This window comes from Felis catus, chromosome C2 (assembly GCF_018350175.1).
Source record: "Felis catus isolate Fca126 chromosome C2, F.catus_Fca126_mat1.0, whole genome shotgun sequence".
In the NCBI taxonomy this organism is placed as follows: domain Eukaryota; kingdom Metazoa; phylum Chordata; class Mammalia; order Carnivora; family Felidae; genus Felis; species Felis catus.
This window is the reverse complement of record NC_058376.1, coordinates 144,041,521-144,067,057: the sequence shown is the minus strand read 5'-3', so window position 1 is coordinate 144,067,057 and position 25,537 is coordinate 144,041,521. Positions and strand designations below refer to the sequence as shown.

At 37.4% G+C, this 25,537-nt stretch overlaps 1 protein-coding gene across 1 annotated transcript in view; it reads right to left on the bottom strand.

The window, feature by feature from the left end:
• The window catches only part of CMC1 (C-X9-C motif containing 1), an 89,836-nt gene that overhangs the window by 42,869 nt on the left and 21,430 nt on the right, over window positions 1-25,537 (bottom strand). The window contains exon 4 of the mRNA XM_023260636.2: window positions 18,785-18,874. Coding sequence (XP_023116404.2) covers window positions 18,785-18,874 — 90 coding nt within the window. The remainder of the gene's footprint in view (window positions 1-18,784; window positions 18,875-25,537) is intronic.

Here is a 25,537-nt window from a genome sequence, read left to right as displayed (position 1 = left end):
GTGATAAGGAACAACACAGCCGAGATAAAGGGCTCAATAAACGAGATGAGAAAGATGCTTGCTAGCCTGGAAAGTAAGATGGAAGAAGCAGAGAAACAAATTAGTCACCTAGAAGACAGAGTAATGGACATTAACCAAACTGAACAAAAGAGAGGAAAAAGAATTATGCAAAATGTGACTAGACTTGGGGAATTCAGGGATTCCATCGAACATAATAATACTCAGATTATAGGAGTGCCAGAGAAGAAGAGAGAAAAGAGGGCAGAACATTTATTTGAAGAAATAACAGGTAGAAACTTTCCTAATGTGGGGAAAGAATCAGATATTCAGTTCCAGGAAGCACAGAGAACGCCCATCAAAATCAACAAAAGCAGATCTATATCAGGACATATTATCATTAAATTGACAAAATATAGTAATAAAGAAAAAATTTTTAGAGCATCAAGACAAAAGAAAAACACTACCTTTTAAGGGAAAACCCACAAGGCTAGCAGATTTTTCGACAGAAACTTTGCAAGCTAGCGGGAGTGGCATAATATATTCAAAGTGCTGAATGAGAAAAATCTATAGCCAAGTAACTATGCGGCAAGGCTATCATTCAGAATAGGAGAGGAAAAGAGTTTCCCAGACACACAAAAACTAAAGGAGTTCATGACCACTAAGCCAGCCCTGCAAGAAATATGAAAGGGACTCTGTAAATGGAAAGGAGAGATCAAAAATGAACATAAAGGTAGGAAACACAAAAGCAGTAAAAATGAGTATTTCTGTAAAAAATCAGTCAAACATTCACAAAAACAGAATACAAAATATAATAACCTATGCCTAAAATGTGGGGAAAAGAGAGAAGAATGGGTTCAAAGTGAAATGACCATCAACTTGATACAGACTGCTGTAGAAGCGGTTATATACAAACCTAATGGTAACCACATATCAAAAACCACTAATAAATATGCAAAGAATAAAGAGAAAGAAATCCAAATATATCACTAAAGCAAATCAGCAAAACATGAGAGAAAGACAAGAAAGGATCAGAGAAAATCTTCAGAAACAACCACAAGTTAGATAATAAAATGACAATAAACACATATCTATCCAAAATTGCTTTGAATGTAAATAAATGTTCCAATCAAAAGGCATAGGGTGTCAGATTGGATACAAAAACAAGACCCATCTGAATGCTGCCTACAAGAGACTCATTTCAGACCTAAAGACATCTGCCGATTAAAAGTGAAGGGACAGATAAACATCTAGCATGCAAATGGATGTCAAAAGAAAGCCAGGGTAGCAATACTTATACTGGACAAAATAGACTTTAAAACAAAGACTGTAACAAGAGACAAAAGAAGGACACTTTATAATAATAAAGAGGACAATCCAACAAGAAAATATAATTGTAAATATGTGTGCGCCCGACACAGAAGCACCCAAATACATAAAACAGTTAATAAACATAAAAGAAAGTATCGATAATAATATAATAAGAGTAGGGGACTTGAACACCCACTTATATTAATGGACAGATCAACTAAACATAGTATCAACCAGGAATACCAATAAGGTGAATGACACAATGGAACACATGGATTTAACAGATATATTCAGAACATTCCATCCTAAAACAATGTAATATACATTCTTTCCAAGTGCACGTTGGACATCTTCCAAAAGAGACCACATATTAGTCCACAAAACAAATCTCAACAAATTCGAGTCCACAAAACAAAAACAAACAAATGATATGTAGTTACCATTCTCAACAAATTCAAGAAACTCAAAATCAAACCATGCATCTTTTTTGAGCACAATGCTATGAAACTAAAAGTCAACCACAAGAAAAAGTCTGGAAAGACCACAAATACATAGAGGTTAAATAACATGCTACTAAACAATGAATGTATCAACCAGGAAATAAAGAAAGTACATGTAAGCAAATGAAAACAGAACAGTCCAAAACTGTTGGGATGCTGCAAAAGCAGCTCTAAGAGGGAAATTTATAGCAATACAGGCCTACCCCAAGAAGCAAGAAATATCTCAAATAAACAACCTAACCTTACACCCAAAGGAGCTAGAAAATAAACAAAACCTAAAACCAGAAGAAGAAAGGAAATAATAAAGATTAGAGCAGAAATAAATGATACACAAATTTAAAAAAATAGAACACATCAATGAAACCAGGAGCTGTTTCTTCAAAAAAAACCCAAATCAATAAAACTGATAAACCTCTAACCAGACTTATTAAGAAAAACAGAGAAAAAGACTCAAATACATAAAATTATAAATGATTTTGTATTTGTAAACACAGAAATACAAACAATTGTAAGAGAATATTGTGAAAAAGCATATGCCAACAAATTGGACTACTTAGAAGAAATGGATAAATTCCTGGAAACATATAAACTACCAAAAATGAAACTAAAAGAAGTAGAAAATTTGAACAGACCAATAATCAGCAAAGAAACTGAATCACTAATCAAAAAACTCCGAACACACAAAAGCCCAGGGCCAGATGGCTTCACGGGCAAATTCTACCAAACGTTTAAAGAAGAGTTATGGGGCGCCTGGGTGGCGCAGTCGGTTAAGCGTCCGACTTCAGCCAGGTCACGATCTCGCGGTCCGTGAGTTCAAGCCCCGCGTCAGGCTCTGGGCTGATGGCTCGGAGCCTGGAGCCTGTTTCCGATTCTGTGTCTCCCTCTCTCTCTGCCCCTCCCCCATTCATGCTCTGTCTCTCTCTGTCCTAAAAATAAATAAACGTTGAAAAAAAAAATTTAAAAAAAAAAAAAAAAAGAGTTAAAATCCATTCTTCTCAAAGTATTACAAAATATAGAAAAGAAAGGAAAACTTCAAAATTCATTCTACAAGGCCAGTATTATCCTGATACCAAAACCAAAGACACCACTGAAAAAGAGAACTACAGGCCAATATCCCTGATGAACATAGATGCAAAAATTCTCAATAAAATACTAGCAAACTGAATCCAACAATACATTAAAAATATCCACCATGATGAAGTGGAATTTATTCCTGCGTTGCAAGGGTGGTTCTATATTTGCAAATCAATCAACAGGGTACATCATATCAAAAAAAGAAAGAATAAGAACCATATGATCATTTCAATAGAGCAGAAAAAGATTTGACAAAGGACAATATCCAATCATGATAAAAAAAAAAAAAACACCCAACAAAATAGGCTTAGACTGAACATACTACACCATAATAAAAGGTCATTTATGAAAAACGCACAGCTAACAACTTCAATGGAAAAAAAACTGAGAGCTTCTCCCCTAAGATCAGGAGCAGAACAAAGTCACCACTTCTATTTAACATAGTACTCCAAGTCCTAGCCACGCAAACAGACAACAAAATAAAGGCATCCAAATCAGTTAGAAGTAAAACTTCCACTATTTGCAGATCACATGGTACCTTATAGAGAAAACCCACCAGACTCCACCAAAAAACTGCTAGAACTGATAAACAAATTCAGTAAAATCACAGGACACAAAATCAATGTACAGAAATCTCTAGCATTTCTATATATCAATAAAGCAGCAGAAAGGGTACAATTATTATTGTACCCAATAATTAGGAATAATCTTAACCAAAGAGGTGAAAGATCTTTACTCTGAAAACTAAAACACTGATGAAAGAAACTGAAAAGAACACAAAGAAATGGAGAAATATTCCATGCTCATGGATTGGAAGAACAAATATTGTTAAAATGTCTATACTACCCAAAACAATCTACGTATTTAATGCAATGCCTATCAAAATACCAATTGCATTTTTGACAGAACTGGAACCAAGAATCCTAAAATTTGCAGAGTACCACAGAAGACCCCAAATAGTCAAAGCAATCTTGAGAAAGAAAAGAAAAGCTGGAGGCATCACAATTACAGACTTCAAGTTATATTACAAAGTGACACAAAAATGATACTGGCACAAAAACAGACATAGAGACCAAGAGAACAGAAAACCTAGAAATAAACCCACAACTATATGATCAATTAATCTTTCTTCAACAAATGGTGTTTGGAAAAACTGGACAGCAACATGCAAAAGAATAAAAGTGGACCATTTTCTTACACTATACACAAAAATAAACTCAAAATGGGGGCGCCTGGTTGGCCCAGTCAGTTAATCACCTGACCTTTGCTTTTGGCTCAGGTTATGATCTCACTGGTCCAGTGGGTTAATTGTCCAACTCTTGCTTTTGGCTCAGGTTATGATCTCAGTGTCATGGGATGAATCGCTGCGTCAGGCTTCACACTGGGCACGGAGCCTGCTTAGGATTCTCCGCACTCCCCCCCACTCTCTCTCTCTCTCAAAGATAAATTAATTCATTAATTAAACTCAAAATGGATTAAAGACCTAAATGTGAAACCTGAAATCATAAAAATCCTAGAAAAGAACACAGGCAGTAGTAACCTCTTTGACATTGGCCATAGCAACTTTCTTCTAGATAAATCTCCCGAGACAAGGGAAACAAAAGCAAAAATGAACTAGTGGGACTACATCAAAAAAAGTTTCAGCACAGTGAAGGAAACAATCAATAAAACTAAGACAACCTACTGAATCAGAAACGATACTCACAAAAGACATATCTGCTAAGGGTTAGTATCTAAAATATACGAAGAACTTCTAAAACTCAACATCTAAAAACCAAATAATCCAATTTAGAAATGGACCAAAGACATGTACAAAACATTTCTCCAGAGAAGACATCTAGATGGCCAACAGACACATAAAAAGATGTTCATCATCACTTACCATCTGGAAAATGCAAATCAAAACTATAATGAGATATCATCTCACATCTGTCAGAATAGCTAAAATAAAAAAAACACAAGAAACAACAGGTGTTGGTGAGGATACAGAGAAAAAGAAACACTTATGCACTGTTGGTGGGAATGCAAACTGGTGCAGCCACTGTGGAAAACACTATGAAATTCCTCAAAAACTTAAAAACAGAACAACCTTATGATCCAGCAATTGCACTACTGGGAATTTACCCAAAGAACACACACACACACACACACACACACACACACACACACACACACACACATTTCAAAGGTATACAAACACCCCTTTGTTTACTGCAGCATTGTTTGCAACAGGCGAACTATGGAAGCAGCCCAAGTGTCTGTGGATTGATGAATTGAAAAAGATGTGATACATACAATGGAATATTATTCAGTCATAAAAAAGAATGAAATCTTGCCATTTGCAATGACATGGAAGGAGTTAGAGAGTATTATGCTAACTGAAATAAGTCAGCCAGAGAATGACAAATACCATATGGTTTCACACATATGTGTAATTAAAAAAAAACAAAACCAATGAGCAAAGGTGGGGGTGGGGAGAGAGACAAACCAAGAAAAAGACTCAACTAAAGAGAACAAACTGTTACCAGAGGGGAGGTTGGTGGGGATAGGTTCAGTAGGTGATGGGGATTAAGGAGCTCACTTGTCATGTACTGGCTGGTATATGGAAGTGTGAGTAACTCCACCATACACCTGAAAATAATATAACACTGTATGTTAACTAACTGGAATTAAAATAAAAACTTGAAAGAAAAAAATCCATTAACCCTTTTCATGACACTGTGCTGATCTGTATTCCTAGCCAGCAGTGTAAATACCTGCTTCTCCAAAACCTCAACATTATACACTACATGTGTTTTCTTACCCACAGATACTTTTATCATGGACAGGGATTAGAATTCTATACTTGTTTACTTTTTTATTAGAAAACATTTATAAACAAGGAAATAAATCTTTCTTTAAAAATGTTTTTAATGTTTATTTTTGAGAGACAGAGAGAGAGACAGAGACAAAGAGAGTAAGCAGGGGAGGGACAGAGAGAAAAGGAGTCACAGAATCTGAAGCAGGCTCCAGCTCTGTGCTGGAGCTCAGAGCCTGTGCTGCCAGCTCAGAGCCTGACGTGGGGCCTGAACCCATGAACCATGAGATCATGACCTGGGCTGAAGTCGCTCACTGACTGAGCCACCCAGATGCCCCAAGGAAATAAATCTTAAGTATAGAACTCAATGAAACAAAGAATATACCTTCGCATCACAAACCAACAAAATATAGAACATTAAAAATCACTCCAGTAAGTTCCTTCAAAGTTCCTTTCCAATCAGTCCCACTCCTACCCTAATGGTGCAGTTTGGATTAGTTTAGCCTATCCTAGAACACAGTATCAACTGTGTCTATTCTAGAACATATTTTTAAAAGTATCTGCTTTTATACTTTTTTTATATTTCACTCAGAATAATAGTTTTGAGATTCATCTGTATAGTATATAACAATAGTTTGTTCAACTGTATTGTTGAACAGTATTCCATCGTGTATGCCACAACTGGACTATCCTTTCTCCTTTTAAGAAATACTTGGCTATTTTCCATTTTTGGCACTTGTAAATAAACCACCGTAAGTATTATTATACAGAAATGAAAACTTGTGTTGAAATGATTCGTTTCTCCTGAGTAAAGCTGTTGGGTCACTGTGGGCAGGTATGTGGTTAGTATTTTCAGTGTTTAAACTGTAGCTATTATGCTGAGTATGCAATTCCAATTATATAAAGGTCCTTAGTATACCATTCTGCAGATCACTGAGATTCCATTCATCTTTTTAAATCATTTTTTATTATTATTTAAAAAAAAATTAATGCTTATTTATATATATATTTTTTAATTTTTTTTTCAATGTTTATTTATTTTTGGGACAGAGAGAGACAGAGCATGAACGGGGGAGGGGCAGAGAGAGAGGGAGACACAGAATCAGAAACAGGCTCCAGGCTCTGAGCCATCAGCCCAGAGCCCGACGCGGGGCTCAAACTCCCGGACCGCGAGATCGTGACCTGGCTGAAGTCGGACGCTTAACCGACTGCGCCACCCAGGCGCCCCATATATTTTTGAGAGAGAAACAAGAGTGCAAGTGAGGTAGGGGCAGAGGGAGAGAGAGGGAGACACAGAATCGGAAGCAGGCTCCAGGCTCTGAGCTGTTAGCACAGAGCCCAACACGGAGCTCAAACCCACAAACTGTGAGATCATAACCCGAGCCGAAGTCAGATGCTTAACCGATTGAGCTACCCAGGCGTCCCTATTTTTTTTTTTTAACGTTTATTTAACTTGAGAGAGAGAGAGAAAGAGAGAGGGAGGGAGTGTGTGTGTGTGTGTGTGTGTGTGTGTGTGTGTGTGTGTGTGTGGTATGGACAGAGAGAGAGGGAGAACGAAAGTTCTGAGCAGGCTCCACACTGTCAGTGCAGAGCCTGATGCAGGGCTCAAACTCACTGGGAGATCAATGACCTGAGCCGAAATCAGGAGTCAGATGCTTAACCAACTGAGCCACCCAGGCATCTCTCCCCTTTCCCTGCCTTTTGTATTTCAGTTGATCTATCTTTAGAGTCATGATTCCTGCCATTTCCATTCTGAAGTTCTTACATCAGACACTGTATTTTTCAGTTGTAAAATTTTGATTTGGGCCTTTTTTTATTACTATTATTTTGAATTCTCTGTTAAGATTTACTCTTTTTATTCATTGCAAGTATACTTTCCTTTACATTCTTAAGCAATTCCAATAACTGATTTAACATTCTTCTCTGATTCCAACTTCTTAGTTATCTTCAAGTTAGCCTCTGTTGATTGCTTTTGAGAATATATCATGTTTTCTTGTTTCTGTGCACATGGAGTAATTTGGCATTCTATCATGTATGTAAAATGCTTGGATTCTGTTTTCTTTTTAATTTTTTATTTACACTCATTTCTTTTTGAGAGACAGAGCACAAGTGGGGGAGGGCTTGAGAGAGAAGGAGACACAGAATCCAAAGCAGGCTCCAGGCTCTGAGCAAACTGTCAGCACAGAGCCCGAGGAGGGCTCAAACCCACGAACTGTGAGATCATGACCTGAGTGGAAAATCAGACACTCAACTGACTGAGCCACCCAGGTGTCCTAGATTCTGTTCCTTTTTGGGGGGAAAAAAAATTTTTTTTTCCTTTTTCATTTAAACAGTCAATTTTATTTGATCTCAAACTGTGGAACCTGAAGTCCCCTCCAAGGTATAGTGGTTCTTTACCCTTAACCGAGTGGCTTGGAATTTGCTCCACATGTAGTTTAAGATTGAGCCAGAGACATACACAGAGTTTATACACCATGAGGCTCACCTTCTCTAGCTCTCAACTTGCTGGGATTTATCCCTTCCCCTCCTCTTACACCATCACGCACAAATACCAAGTTTTCTAGGTAGTTACACCAAACCCTGTTTTTGATCCTTCAGACCAGTAAGACTAGAGGGTTTTATTTTGTTTGCTTATTTGGTCAGAGTTGTAACCACCCTACAGGTTGGAGACCCACCCGGTACTATTCCCTTCCTTCACTGTGATTCCTCTCCGATTTCCACTTGCTTTCTTGTCTACTCTCCAATGTCTTCATATAGTTGTTTTATATTTTGTTCATAGTTTATAGTTGTTTTCTGCAGAAACACATGTGCAATAACAGCTACTAGGCCATGCCAGAAGCTAAACTTCTGTTATGGACTTTTAAATCATATCAAGTTTATAGGTTACATATAGTACTGTAGGGTGTGTTTTGCAATGCACTCACTGAAAGTAAAAGCAACTATTTTTCTTGTTTAATAATATGTAATTTGTCAGGGCACCTGAGTGGCTCAGTCAGTGAAGTGTCCAAGTTCGGCTTAGGTCATGATCTCGTGGTTTGTGGGTTTGAGCCCCGTGTCAGGCACCATGCTGACAGTGTGGAGCCTGCTTGGGATTCTCTCTCTCTCCCTCTCTCTCTCTCTCTCTCTCTGCCCCTCCCTGACTCATGTTTTCTCTCTCAGAATAAACTTAAAAAATAATAATAACATTTAATTTGTCCAAAAAAACCTTTTTGTGCTCTGCTTATTTTTTAAATTGGATGTTCACCAATTCCTTACAGGTAAGAAGTCTATAAATTAAGGATAGCAAACCTTTGTTACACATATTACAAATATATTTTCCTAATCTGTGAACTTTCTATTATGTTTGTAGTGTATGAACATAAAAAGGTTTTATTTTTTATATTTAAAGTTTTGTATTATTAAATATAACATCTGATTCTTTAAAGTTTTTTTTAAAAAACTACATGTTCATTACGGAGAATTTTTTAAAAATCCATTCTATAAAAATAAAAATTACCCAGCATTCCTTCTTTTTACTCTCATACCCTTTTATGGCTGTTTTTTTTTAAACATCAGGTATACTTCCAGTCATCTGGAAGTCTGTTTAACATTTTCTGCTGAAATTGACATTATATATATTGTATGACCCAGAAATCCCATTTCTATGCTATAAATCATAGCACATCCATATAATGGTACTAATAGCAATGAAAATGAAGGAACCATTACTACTTACAAAAACATGGATGAATCTAACAATACAATGTTGAGTAAACAAAGCTAGACACCAAAGATCACACACTGTATGGTTCCATTTAAATCAAAACAAAGGCAAATTAATCTATGCAGTTCTCAGGCAAAATGTGGTTGATTTTAGCAAAGGAGAAAAGGGAGAGCGATTAAAAGAGGGCCCAAAGAAGGCTGGCTTCTGGGAATTTCTATTTCCTGACTTTAATTCTGGCTACACATATATGTTTACTGTCACAATAATTCATCAAGCTACAAACTTGTTATTTGTGCATGCAAGATACAAAAAAGCTTATGTTTTCATTTTGAAGAATATGAAAAAGCTATGCAGAGGAAAAGAAACCTATTATCCACCTTCTTTATCCCATGTTTCCAGATACTTACTACATTTTGGATGTATTTTTTTTCAACATATATTTATAATGGTATTCGAATTATACCAGGTACATGATATTTTTAAAAACTTTAGAGACACAGAGAGAGAGAGAGATGGAGATTGGGGGGGGGCAGCAGAGGAAGGGGAAAAAGGGGAGGAGGGAGAGAGGGGGGGAGAGAAGGGGAGAGGGGGGGAGAGGGGGAGAATGTCAAGCAGGCTTCAAGTTCAGCGTGGAGCCTTGATGCAGGGCTCAATACCACAACCATGAAGTCATGACCTGATCCGAAATCAAGAGTTGGATGTTTAAATGACTGTGCCACCCAGGCACCTGACGCTGTTTTTGACTGATCCCCTTCATAGTATGCGAGGCAGCCGCTTCCAACTGATTAAAGTCAGCCAGATAAACTATATTTGCAATGTCTGACAATTAAATGGGATATTAATTCCAGCACTAAGCTGGGAATTAAGATACCTGGATTCTAATATCAACTAGGACATATTAACAACTCCTACGATACTGAATAGGTAACTTAATCTCTTCATTGTGGTAGGAGACCATAACCTCATATTCCCCTCAGTACTTAGCAGCATTATTTTCCCCACTAGTACTGAAGCATAGTTTGTTAAATTAACAAATCAGCACAATTATGATTTGCTCTGGAAGGGAAATGGTCTATGTGGAATCTTAAAGGAAAACCAAGAAATAAAAATGTTAGCTTTTAATCTAGCATCGTTCAAGTTAAAATGGTGTGCCAAATGTACACTAGGAGAACTTGCACTATTTACATAAAAATATTGGAAAAACACCAGAACCACCGCAGTTGGATAAACATTCTACTCCTTTGTTTCCCTTTAAAACAATGATTAATTTTTACTACTGTTTAATACAATGGTTTCAAACTTACATGCCTAATAGACATCTCAAGAGTTAACCCGTCCAAAACTAAACTCTTAATATATCAATCACTAAAAACTGAACTAAAATAATAATATTTCTCCACACACATTCTTCCTCATCTCTGCTAACTACAATTTCATCCTTTTACTTGTTCAGGACAATAATAGGGAGTAGTTATGTCTTTCCTTGTGGCCTCTTATCTTCAAATTATATCTTGGATGTGCTCATTCTTTTTTTTTAAGATTTATTTGGAGAGAGAAAGAGAGAAAGTGCACACAAGTGGGGGAGGGGCAGAGAGAGGGAGGGAGAGAGAAAGAGAATCCTGAACAGGGTCTGTGCTGTCAGCACAGATCCCAAAGCAGGGCTTGATCTCATGAACCGTGAGATCATGACCTGAGCTGAAATCAAGAGTTGGACACTCAACTGACTGAGCACCCAGGTGCCTGGGATGTGCAATCTCATCATCTCCACTGCTGCCACCCTTTTAATCCACCATCACTTGCCCCCTGGATTATCACAATCACATTCTTAAACTGGTGTTCCTGATTCTGCCCTTGTCCCTACTGCATTTATACTTAACAGAGCAGTTGCTATTAAACAGTAAATCAGACCCTGTCTCTCTCCACTGCTCTAAGCCATCCAAGTTTTCCATTTCTCTCCCTAGTACCTGTAAGTCCTCGGTACTTTATTCTGCCCCCAATCACCCTGCTGAACCCCTCACTTTTCCCTCTCCGCCTCACTCATTCCACCTCACCACAGTGATCTTTCAGGTGGTCCTCAAACATGCCAGCTCTGTCTAGTGCTTCAATGTCTGCAAGTACTATTCACATCACTCTTCCCAGAGACACCTGCACATCTCACTCTGTCACCTGTCACAAATTTTGTGCAAACGTCCCTCGGTGAGACCTACGTTGCCCACCTACTAAAAACTGCTGCTCCATTCTAGCACCAGTGCTCCCCACGGCCCTCACTCAACTTTAGTTTTGTCCACATCACTTGTATTTACTTATAATAACCTACAATATTTATCTCCCTCCGTTGAAATGTAAGGTCCATAATGGTAAAAATTTTTGTCTGCTTTATTCACTGTTCACATAATGGTGGCTAGGAAATACTCACTAAACATTTTTGAATGACTTATGTTCCATATAACCCTCAGGTTCCATTCAATTGTTTAAAGGAACGTTGAAAAGTCTGTTTTTGCTTATAAAAACATACAATCATTGACACTAAAATACTTGCAAACAGTATTATCAAATATAAACACATTGGAGAAAACCAATGTATTAACTATATTAAACATATTAAAATATTAAAATATATTAAATATGATGCCAGATAAACTTGTTTATGGGCCTCAGATTAAAATTTCTGTATCTGTTTAATTGAATGGTACTCCAAAAATCTGAGTATAATTTCTCTTAAAGTGAAATATTTAAAATTCTTATAGCAAAACCACTGAAAGGCAAGGTATAGGAAACCAGGAATATAATAAAAACTTGCTAATGAAGTAACGGCAGAATAGTTAGCTTATATTTTGTGTTAATATTTATTCACTGTAACGATATTTCTAAGTTTCAAGTTATGTAATTCTTTGCTTTTGTGTTCAAATGTACACTTTTCACACTTAAACCTTCAAAAATAAGTTGCATAAATTAGTTGTTTAAAATATTAAATTCATCTGCCCCGACAAAATTCCCAGCTAATTCAGTCATTTAAAGATTTAGCATTTAAAGGTTTAACTGACTTCAAGGCTCCTGGGTGGCTCAGTTGGTTAAGTGTCCTACTCTTGGTTTCTCGGCTCAGGTAATGACCTCACGGTTTGTGGGATCAAGCCCCGAGATGGGCTCTGTGCTGACAGTGCGGAACCTTCTTGGGATTCTCTCTCTCCCTCTCTCTCTGTCCCTCCCCTGCTCTCACTCTCTCTCAAAATGAATATTTTTAAAAAAGATTTAACTTAACTTCTAAAACAGATTGCACTTTTCTCTGTGAGAAGAAAACTAGCCAATTTATTCAGGACTATTTATGTACAATTATAATTTTATTACACAATTGCCTTGTTATTCAGAAACAAGACAGTCATAATAAGCCATTAAGTCCTACAATACAGGCATGAATTAACAAATGTAACTGAGAACCACTAAATCAATGAGTAACGACCGCTACATACTTTGCTCAGTTGTTTTAAAAACAATTCAGCTGTATTTGTCAGATATAGGTCTATTACATGCAGCGAATATCATGACAGCAGGCCTGATAGGCATATACAGAAACTTTTTGGCAATTAATTTGTATTACGTCCATGGCAGACAGGGGGGAAACATGGTGGGACTGACGCTGCCATCCTCAGAAAAGCCTGTTTGTACGGTTGGCCTTTAGCCGGTGCCTGACAACTTGGATTTTGGGAGTGTTCCCACCATTCCCTAATTGCTAAGAGTGGCTCACCGTGTCTAAACTGTTTGTGCAAACCATATGGTTTATGCTGAACACCTGCTTTCCTTCTGGGAGTCTGAAATTTTGGTAATGCTAACCAAAGGATGCCCATGTGACAAACTCCTCATAAAAACTCTGTTTCTAATGGGTTTCCCTGCTGGACAACATTTCACACATGCTGTCATATTTCAACACTGGAGGAATTAAGCACATCCTGAGCGACTCTATTGGGGAGAGGACTCTTGGAAGCTTGAGCCTGGTTTCTTCCGAACCTCATCTCATGTGCCTTTTTCCTTTGCTGGTTTTGCTTGTGTCCTTTGCCTGTAATAAATCTTAGCCATGAGTATGAGTATGTGATGAGTCCTGTGAGTCCTCTTAGCAAATCACCAAACCCAGCAGGGGTTGTGGAGATCCCTGCCACAGTTGCAGGTGCAGAGTTCTTCTCCGTAGAGCTGTACCTTAATGCTCTGTATTTCTACATATTTTTCTATATATTCTCTGTAGAGCTGTACCTTACTGCTCTATATTTCTTAGAGTACATAGCATAACCTTATACATAACAGATATGAATCACGTTTGGAGATTTTATATACTACCCTCCTAGTCTATCCAAAATAGCTGCATTTCCACTTCAGCATTCGTCAACATTGGTGAACTACTAAATGGCAAAAATATATGTGGCAATAATCGCACCATTCAAACAAAGGAAAAGTTTTTGGCAGGTTCGAGTAACACAGTTGGATAGATTGATTACTTTGACCATCTGCAGTCTACAGCCCTCCAATTTGTTTTACGAATGTTTTGGTAGTTTTCTGCCTGTAGACATCCTAAAGAATATCCAAAGTATTCTTAATTTGATTTTATCGTCAGCTCACATTCTTTGGGCTTCAGCAAAATGTGACATATTTAATTGCATGTGACTGACAGAAGTCAGGCAGTTTTTCAAGCTTCTGTGTTCACTACTGCTCTGGAATGTTTCAAAGAAGTGAACAATCCATGCTTCCTTCTGCTTTATATAATTTCTTTAGAAGTAACCCCACCTGGGGCACCTGGGTGGCTCAGAAGATTAAGTGTCCACCTCTTGATTCTGGCTCAGGTCAGAATCTCTCCGTTTGTGACTTTGAGCCCCACTCAGGGCTCTGCACTGACAGTGAGGAGCCTGCTTGGGATTCCTTCTCCCTCCCTCTCTCTGCCCCTCCCTCCCTCCCTCTCTCTCTCAAGAATGAATGGATGGATGAATGAATGAACATTAAAAAAAAAAAAAACAAAAAAACAACAAAAACTAACCCAACCTCTTGGCCAGAACATCAAAAAGACTGCAGCAGAAGACACTGATACAGAAGAAACATTAAAATAAGGTAAAAGAAGACCCAAAGGCTGAAAGGAGTTAGTGGGCAGGAGGATACACCTAGGTTAAAGACCGATCCAGGCCACCACTGTACATCCCTGTACAGGCCACCCCAGTACATCCCAAGAGTACTTTCTTGGTCTTGAAGTGTCATAGCAATAACAACAAAAAAAGCGTTATTATATTTAAAGCAAAATTCATTATCAAACATGGAAACTTTATATCAAATGCCAACTATACAATTCAAAAAAAGCAACAAAACAATGAATTTTTACAAAACAGCAATTCAGGGACTCTACCTCTCATGGACTATTTCCAGAAGAGAAACTATAACATTAGAATGCATACTTGACTAATATATACATATGATCTATAGTATATATATGACAAACTATATATTACATACAACATATATGACAAGTGATATTACTAACATAGAAAATAGAAATCATTAAATTACTAACATAGAAAATATAAGTCATTAAATTAGCAAAGAGTCAAACACATGGAAAAAGTCACGGGGTGGAAGTAGCCTCCAGAGGTCATCAAAGCATCTTCCTTTTAAAACACCACACGTTGGTAACTCCCAGATCCAAGAAAAGCAATGATTCTGCCATCACACTTGATGGAAGAGAATTTCTGTTTTGGCTTTTGGGAAGTGGGGATACTGGGAGACAGGACATTCTAGAATTTTTCTTAAGTTCCATTCCCAACATAGTCAGTGATCATTGTGCTAATGTCTACAAATGCACTTTGGTAATTTACGTCAGCAGCTCTATTCACCGTCAATATCACTGGCAAAAGAATATTACGAAGTTTCATTTTCTATCCAAATCAGTTGATCACTTGCTTTTCTGTTGATACATGTCCTACCAACAGTTTATGATCTTGTCAAAGTTTATGTAATAACAAGATCAGGATTTTCAATTCTACATCTAATCTCTAGGTCAAGCTACCTTTACTCATCAAATCAAAGTGAAATTCCAAAAGAAAACGTGAGGAGTACTACTTTTCTTTTCAGAAAGAACACAAAAAAGCCTATTTTATAAAGACAAAGATTGTCATGTTGACACCAGTTTAACACAAACACTGCTTAACTGTCACCCAAAAGCTGAGATTTTTCTTGTTTCAGGTTATAGTTTTCACTACTTTGAAATCATAAAGTAACTGCGACTTTATAGAAATCCACTGTAGAATAAGGATTATGTAATTGTAAATAAAAGTTAAATTTCAGAAGTATTAAGGTATGTAACAATGAAACATCTGAAATGCGATCTGCTACTTAAGACAAACTTTAATTCTGTTTAAACATAAGATAAAATGTGCAACTCAGACTAAATCAGTGTATAGTAAAAACCAATAGTGTATATATAGATAATGAAGGTATCATGGAAACTGGTTAAAAATTATAACGAAGAGAGAACTAGTAAGAATATAGCAACCTGGCTGAAATTGATATTCATTAGGGTACTCGTCACATCAATAGGGAGCATTTGGACTCTGTGGTCTTTATCAGTGTCCCAGCTGGTAATGGTTGAAGGTTAATGCCTTACCCCATTCTGTTCAATTTTCTATCCTAATTAGCCCTCCAAATCTATAGCTGTGAGCACCAAGTGTCTGTGCTCAAAAGAAACTAATTAATGCGAGCAAATTAGATCAAGTCCAAAGATCCAACAGCCAAACTCTTAGTTAAATGCTCCTTGTTAATAGGAAGTGTAGCTGTCAATAACTGCTGTTGGTGACTATAATGAGGCATCTTGCTTTCATTGAAAGTGATTTCATTTCTCTTTGTCCCTGGAAAAGCTGTTCCATTCCCTTCACAAACCTAAGTTGCTGGCAGTCTGACCCAATTCTTATGATCAGCTGGGTTGAAATGACATGCAAAAAAAATCAAACAGAAAAGCTTTCCTACATAATCAGGTTTCAGGCACTTAGCAGAAAGTCAGATCACTTATTAAAATTCCTATATCTTTATCCAAGAACTATACAATTAGCGCACATAATGCTTTTATATAAAATCCTATAAGTATTTAATAAAGCAAAGGCCGTAAACAGTAAATAAACTACAAGGGAAGTGTCCTGATTCTAAATTACATCTTATTGTTCAGTTCAAATGCAGCTGTTCTGCTACTACTTAAGCATATGATACCAGTGTATGTTCTTTACTAAATCACATGGTTAGGCAGGAAGAATACTAAAGATTATTGTTTATAAAATAATCAGTTTTAGATTCTCTAACTCTGTTTTGGACCACATGGCCTAAAAAAAAAAATCAATATACGATTATCTATAAAATATTCAAATATTCAAAAACCAATAGTTAAAACATGTTCTCATAGAGACAAATGCATTGAAGTAACCCAAGCAGACCTCAAATTTTAAGATGCTTTCAGTCTTCTGAAGATTTTAAGCATATTTAAAAAAAACAAAAGCTTAACCAAGGCAATGCCTGAAAAACTTAACTTTTGATAAAGAAGTGATGAATCACTAAATTCGACACCTGAAACCAATTTTACCATATCTGTAAACTAGAATCTAAATATTTAAAAAGTGAAGAGTAAAAATTTTTCTGTACCATTATGATAGTAGTTGTGCAACACAAACTAATAAATATTTTAAAGTTATACTCTCTTTCCTTCATTTCAAAAACCAAACACACAGTTACATTGACTAAGAGTAAGCAAAGGCAGTTCTGAAACCCAAACTCTAATTATTCTGCATTTTCATCTGAACCATGTGAGTAAAACCTCAATCTATAATTGAATTAGCCAGGTTTACTTCATTCTAGATATCAGAGTAATGTGTTAAAAACACCATAAATATAGCTCATATTCATCACTTTGGACCAATTATCAGTAATGAGTAAATTTTCCTAGTAGTGACAAGTTAACCCTGTAACTTCATTACACGTTGTTAATTTTTTTCCTCCCTCACCTGAGTCAGGATATTTAGTTAGTTATTTTTTAAGTTCTGAGGCAAGTGGAAGATTACCTCTTGAGATGATCAGCATGACACCTGCCAATGCCAGCGTGGCACCAAACCCTGTCTGCAGGTGGCAATGGGTTAATTTCTCCTGACACCTGGGGGTGTGGGTGGAAGGGAGGTGCTCTGATTAAACAACTAATTCATGGTGAAAGCAAAGCTAGTATCGCAGAATGATACTATCAACTTATTGATAATATACTTATTTATGGATGGATTTAATTTAAATCTAATTTATGAATGGCTCTCAAACTGGAATAGGTCATAGGAAGTCATTTAAGAAACAGAAATGATCATCACACAAGGTCCGTTCTGAGAAATTACTCTTTCACTGCTCATCGATTCCAAAGGTCATTCTCAAAGAAGAAGAGCATCAAAGGGACAGAAATGTTCCCAGCATCCAAACGTTGCTGACACAGTCCCGAAACACAGTTGACAGAGCCTGGCTCTCCTGTCGAGAAACTTGCTATGGAACTGCAGCCCATCGTCCTCACAAAGAATCACTGAGGTCCCTCAAGGAGGAAGAGACTACAGGGAAAAGGGGCTCCGCAGCCAGAAAAACAGTCTACATCAGCAGAACTTTGCTACTTCTTTTAGATGGCCATTCCAGGAGGTAGCAGTTCTTAAAAGGGCATTTCTGCAGTAATACTGCGTCTGCTTTTCTAATTACCCACCATTTGTGGTCTCATTTTTCACCTTCTGCTGCTCCGTTTACATTTTTTCACTAAATGTTATATATTAATCAACAATTAGCTCTAGATTTATAGAATACAGGAATAATTCACATTAAGAAACATTTTCCAAAGAAAATATGTGCGTGTGGGTGCCTAGTGCATGCATTTACAGAAATATCTTTCACTCAGAGATGTAAAATACAGAGAAGGAAAAATAAAAACAAAAACAAAAAAAACCCGGCCTCATTGTAAGTACTACTGGGATTCCATTAACAATTCAATAATAGACAATGACCTCAAAGAAAATCATCTTAGAATATATATGTCTGTGTGAATATGTTGATGAAGAAAAAACAGGTACATGTTACATTTGATGTTTCTTCTTTCCCTATCAAAATCGCCAGAATAACTTGTTTCTCTAAAATACTCAACTGTACTTCTGGGAAAAAATATTTTTTCTTAGTAATTTGGGAGAATATTTTTAAATTGTAAATGAATTGAACACCGTCTGGAAGTTCTGAAAGCTGAAATATTGGTATCTCAGTGAAAGGGTGAGAAACAATTCATACATATTAATTCATTGACTATTTGACTCTAAGGCTAAGGATTAAATTCAGATCATATTATAAAAAATGTATTTGATCTTTATATGAATATTTGAATCTTACCTTGAACTTGTTCAGAACATCTCTCTCGGGCTTTCTCTCTCATTATTTTAGGGATCAAAACATCCTTTTCGACATGTCTGAGATGCTGCTCTGGAAAAAAAAAAAAAGATCTTTCTTTAATATAGTGAAGTTTCAATTAAATCACCAGTTTAGGGAAGAAATAAGCACTCTGGTTTATTCAAAATAAAAGCCTATACAAACATACTAAAAACTGACTCTTAAAACCTCATAAAATTGTGGCTATTTTCGTCACTAAAAATCATTCTAAATATTTCTTATACACAACAGAAAAAAATGTGGGACATAGACAGTGTCTTTCTAAAAATTTCTGCAAGCTATATTGTAACACTTTATTTGATAACATATTCCACGCAATCTTGTCAAAATTAAAGTCATAAACTAAAACAGTATAATTTTGCTTTTTAATACAATCCACAAAAAGAGAATTTTTATCAATAGTGAGATCCAAGGATAGATGAAGAGATCCAAGATTAAGAGATTCTCAACCTGGTAATAAGAGTAGCCTAAGAAAGAAAGAACCGTCAGAAGAAGAAAAAGTAGAACTACATGTGCACATAAAAACAGCATGTGAGATTTCTGTGCATTTTAAACAAAACTATCACAATTAGACTAAAATGGTAGACAGAACACCTGCTTCAGGGTCCTACCAACTGTCTTAAATTCATAGACAGTCCTGAAAAATAAAAGCTACTCTGATGTAGCTTGGGCCGGTGTCGTCAGAAAAATCAAAACGATCAGGAATCCCTTTGAAAGACAAAAGGCAGATGAGATCAGATTAAAGGAGGTAATCATATACCCACAGGTTTTTCCGAGGGAAAAAAACTGATGCCAAAAGTAGGTACTGCTCCATGCACCGAAGCAGCAAACATGGGCAGCAAGAGACTTCCCTGAAGAAAACCAAAGCATAATCGGTTGAAATACCTCAGTAGGAGCAAATGGATCACTCTTCTGCTGCCTCCAGACCCATGGGTAAAAGAAGTAAATACATGTATCTATCCCCAAAGGGTCAGAAAATTTCCCAGTATCTAGCGACACCTAGGAAGACCAGGAACCCCTCCACTTTCCCTGGTACTATGCGATTCCTAACAATCTCTGGATGCAGGTAGCTATGAACTGATAGAGAATCTGCAGACAGTGTAAAAGGGCAGGTCAAAAAGCAAACAAAATCAACAATAAAACAGCCGAGGATCACCTAAATTTGATGGACAACACAGTGAAAGGGAGAAACCAACTGTAATGAATCAATAAGAATCGAAATCTTGAGAGTAAAAAAAGAAAAAAAAAGACTTTAGAGTAAGTAAATATACTGAGGTAAATAAACAGATGTGAGTCCTCAGACAGAAATGGATCAGAGATTACCTACGTGCACTTTGAAATGTCTGAAGCTCAAAAATCCGAAAAGCTCCAAAAGGGAGAAAACACTACCCTCACCGTGGAATGGGCATCAGATTTACATCATGTTTCACCGGCAAGCCATGGATGCATGAAGACAACGGAGAAGTAACCTCAAAGTTCTGAGAGTGCATTATTTCATAACCAAGAATCCCAAAACCAATTAAGAATGAAGTTCAGGTATGAAGGGACTGAAACATTTACCTCTCGCATACCCTACTGAAAAGAAGGGTATTGTTGTCTGATAAGCCACCAATCAAACATAGTGGTATAAAACAAACATTTTGTTATAGAGAGAGATCCTACAGGTTAGTAATTTGGAAAGGAAAAGCAGAACTGACTCCCTCTGCCTCACAGTATCTGGGACCTCATCTAGGAAGAGTCAAATGACCGGTATTGACTTCAACAGCTGCAAAAGCTGAGTCTGGAAGAACTACTTGGAAGAGGACCTCTTTCTTCACTTGTGTATTTGACATCTGGGCTGAACTGGCTGACGAACAGGCCCAGTGAGGACTGTAAACTACAGCACCTACACAAGGCCTCTCCATTCGGTTTGGCTTGGCACAGTAACAGGTAGGTCAGGAGAGGTAGGAATGTGAAAAGGAATTGTCTAGAGAGTAAGTGTTTCAGGAAAACCAAGTGAAAGCTGTAGGTTTAACCTTTCTGACCCTGTCACAGAAGCCATGAAGCATCATTATCTTTTCTACGGTAGGTACTACAGTGATTGAGTCGCCAAGGACAGGCTATACCCAAGCACAGGGAAATTAGGTCGCCATTCGTTCTTGCAAGGCCACATTACAGAAGACCATGAGGAATGCAAGATAATGTTGTGACCTTTTTTTTTAAATGTCTTTTTTTTTAAGTTTGTTTATTTTGAGAGAGAGAGAAAGAGGGAGAGAGAGGAGAAGGACCGCAAGCGAGCACAGGACGGGGGCAGAGAGAGAGAATTCCAAGCAGGCTCTGCATTGTCCGTGCAGAGCCTGATGCAGGGCACAAACCCACAAACCACGAGATTAGAGATTATGACCTGAAGTTGGACACTTAACCAACTGAGCCACCCAAGCGCCCAATGTTGTGACCTTGGTAAAACAAAATCTGCCACAAGAAGTAAGAGAGAATATCCTCAGGTAAAACAAAAATGAACTCATGATGCACAAATGTAATATAAAACATGAATTTAAATTTACATGTTAAAACTACAAAGTATCTGAACCATATCATCAATTAATTTGACCCATTTATAGAATATTCCACTTAATAAGAGCTGAATATTAACCAAGATAAACCATAGTCTAGACCATGAAAAATACCTCAATAAATTAAAAGAATTCAAGTCCTACAAAGTATGTTCCCCGACACCAACGTAATTAAGTTAGAAATCAGTAACAGGAGGATGTCTTAATAATCTCCAAATATTTGGAAACCAAGTAACACACTTTAAAAAAAATTTTTAATGTTTGTTTATTTTTGAGAGAGAGAGAGAGACAGAGCATGAGTGGGGGACGGAGAGAGAGAGAGAGGGAGACACAGAACCCAAAGCAGGCTCCAGGCTCTGAGTTGTCAGCACAGAGCCCTACACAGCACTCACACTCACTAAATGCAAGGTCACAACCTGAGCCAAAGTCAGACGGTCAGCTGACTAAGCCACCCAGGCGCCTCCCCGCCCCACCAAATAACACACTTTTAAATAACCCATGCAGCTAAGAAGCAATCAAAAGGGAAATAAACTATTTTGAAATAAATGAAAGTGAAAATATATCATAATTTGTGTGAGACAGTTAAAACAGTACTGAGAGGAAAATCTATAGCACTACAAGTCTACATTGGAAGAGAAGAATGGTCTTAAATCAATGACTTAAGCTTCCACCTTGAGAAACCAGAAAAAGAACAAACTAAACACAAAGCAAACAAAAGAAAATAAATAATAAAGATCAAAGCGAAAACAAATAAAATAGAAAATAAACAAAATGATACAGAAGAGCAATGAAACCAAAGCTGGTGCTTTGAGAAGATTATTAAAATTGATAAACCACTAGCCAAGAAAAGAGAGCTATCACAAACATTTAAAATGACACACATTTTGGGGGCGCTTGGGTGGCTCAGTCAGTTGAGCATCTGACTCAATTTTGGCTCAGGTCATGATCTCATGGTCGGTGGGATTGAGCCCCATGTCAGGCTCTGCACTGACACTGTGGAGCCTGACATGGAGCCCCATGTCAGGCTCTGCATTGACACTGTGGGATTCTCTCTCTCCCTGTCTCTCGGCCCCTCCCCCACTTGCATGTGCACAGGAGCAGGCTCTGTCTCTTGAAATAAACTCTAGGGGCGCCTGGGTGGCGCAGTCGGTTAAGCGTCCGACTTCAGCCAGGTCACGATCTCGCGGTCCGTGAGTTTGAGCCCCGCATCAGGCTCTGGGCTGATGGCTCAGAGCCTGGAGCCTGCTTCCGGATTCTGTGTCTCCCTCTCTCTCTGCCCCTCCCCCGTTCATGCTCTGTCTCTCTCTGTCCCCAAAATAAATAAACGTTAAAAAAAAAGTTTTTTTAAAAGAAATAAACTCTAAAACAATGATTTTTAAATGATAATGTACTCAATCTTTAAATGTAAGCCAATAAAATTAACAGCACAAACAACCAAAGCTAACTCAAGAAGACATAGATAGAGAACCACTCCAGCCCTGTATCTATTAAAAAAACTGAATCAGGCCGTCTGGGTGGCTCAGCTTCTTAAGCATCGGACTCTTGGTTTTAGCTCAGGTCATGATCTCACGGTTCATGGGTTCAAGCCCTGCGTTTGAATTTTATCCTGAGAACAATGGGAAGATGCTACAAATTTTTAGGCAAGGAAAACCTTCTTTCATTTTCACTATGCTGACAGTGCAGAGCCTACTTGGATTTTTCTCTCCCACTCTCTCTCTGCCCCTCCCTGGCTTGCTCTTTCTCTCTCCCTCTCTCTTTCAATAAACAAATAAACATTAAAAAAAAAAAAAAAGGAAATTGAATCTGTAGTTAAAAGCTTTCTCCAGACAAAGGAGGATAATTCCAGACATAGATAGCTGCACATGAATTTGACCAAACATTTAAAAAAGAAATAATACCAATTCCATACACTCTTAAAAAAATTGCTGAGGCCAGCATTATCCGGATACCAAAACCAGGCAAAGACATTAAAGAAATCTATAATATCCCATCATAAGCATAGATGTAAAAATCTTAATAAAAAAAAAAGTGGCAATTTAAAATCCAATAGTATAAAAAAGGATAATACTTCATGACTAAATGAAGTCTATTCCAGGACTGCAAGACTGACTTAACATTCAAAAATTGATAAATGTGGGGCGCCTGGGTGGCGCAGTCGGTTAAGCGTCCGACTTCAGCCAGGTCGCGATCTCCCGGTCCGGGAGTTCGAGCCCCGCGTCGGGCTCTGGGCTGATGGCTCAGAGCCTGGAGCCTGTTTCCGATTCTGTGTCTCCCTCTCTCTCTGCCCCTCCCCCGTTCATGCTCTGTCTCTCTCTGTCCCAAAAATAAATAAACGTCGAAAAAAAAAATTAAAAAAAAAATTGATAAATGTAATTCATCAGATTAAAAAGCTAAAAAAGGAAAAACATACGGTTATCACAACAGACACATAACATACATCTGACAAAAATCTAACATCCACTCCTAATAAAATCTCTCAGTAAAGTAGCAACACGAGGAAACTTCCTGAACATGATAAACAACATCTACAGAAAAAAACCCACTTGCAGATGTTTTCCCCCTAAGATATGGAACAAGATAAAGAAGTCTGCTCTTGCCACTTCTACTCAGCATTATACTTGACATTCTAGACAGTCTAATAGAGTAAGAAAAATAAAAGATCATCTATCTAGAAAATCCAATAGTCTACAAAAAAGCTATAGAATAAGGTTTCCAGATATAAGATTAATATACAAAATTCCAATGGAGATGACAAAATAAAATAAAGCTTTTTAAAAAATGAGATAAATAAGGCTCAGGGACCTGCAGGACAAAGAATAAAAGAAATTAAAAAAAAAAAAAAAAAAGTCTATCACTTATTTTACCAGAGTCTGAGAAAAAAACAAAAAAGAAGGCAGAGCTAAAAAAATACTTGAAAAAATAATGGCTGAAACCTTTCCAAATGAGGCAAAAGAGGGGTGCCTGATGGCAGATTAAGCATCTGTCCTTGGCTTAAGTCATGATCTCAAGGTTTGTGAGTTCCGGCCCCACATCGGGCCCTGTGCTGACAGCATGCAGCCTGGTTCAGATTCTCTGCCTCCCTCTCTCTCTGCCCCTCCCTTGCTCATGCTCCATCTCTCTGTCTCTCTCTCTCTCTCTTAAAAATAAATATTAAAAAAAATTTTTTTTAATGAGGCAAAAGACATAAACCTATTAATTCAAGAAAAACAGTTAAAAACCTAAAGAAACACATCATAATAAAACTTCTGAAAATGAAAGGCAAAGAAAAATCTTCAAAGCATCGGAGAGACATATAGTAGAACAAAGATTCAAAGGACAAAGGATTTTTTTTTAGGATTGAAGATGAAATAGAGACAACTGAGATGAAGAGAAGCTAAGGTAATTTCTTGCCAGCAGACCTATTCTCAAACGATGGCTAAAGGAAGTTATTCAGACAGGAAGGATATGGTAACAAAAGGAAACTCAGAACAACAGGAACAAAGAAAAGGCAACAGAAACTATTCTTTCCTTGAGTTTTAAATATTCTTTTTTAATGTTTATTTATTTTGAGAGAGAGAAGGAGAGAGTGCTAGTGGGGGAGGGGCAGAGACAGAGAGGAAGACAGAATCCCAGGCAGGCTTCCTACTGTCAGTGGGGAGCCCAACACAGGGGCTTGATATCAGGAACCATGAGATCATGATCCGAGCCAAAATCAAGACTAGGATGCTCATGATCTCGCAGTTCATGGGTTCAAGCCCTGCATCAGGCTCTGTGCTGACAGCGTGGGGCCTGGAGCCTACTTCAGATTCCGTTTCCATCTTTATGCCCCTCCCCTGCTCACTCTCTGTCTCTCTCCCTCTCTCTCTCTCTCAAATATAAAATAAATTAAAAAATTAAAAAAAAATGACTATACCATAAAGGGGAGAGGGTAAATCAAGTGGAATATCAACAAATTGAAAGTATTTTCTCTGACCATAATGGAATCAACTAGATACCAAGAACAGAAAGTAGCAGGAAAAATTTCCTAACAGTTGGAAATTAAACACCACTCTTCTAAAGAATTCCTAGATTGAAGAAGTATCAAGGAGAGTAGAATAATACAATGACCTGAATGAAAATAAAAACAAAACTTACTAAAAGCTAAAGCAGTGCCTGCAGGCAATCT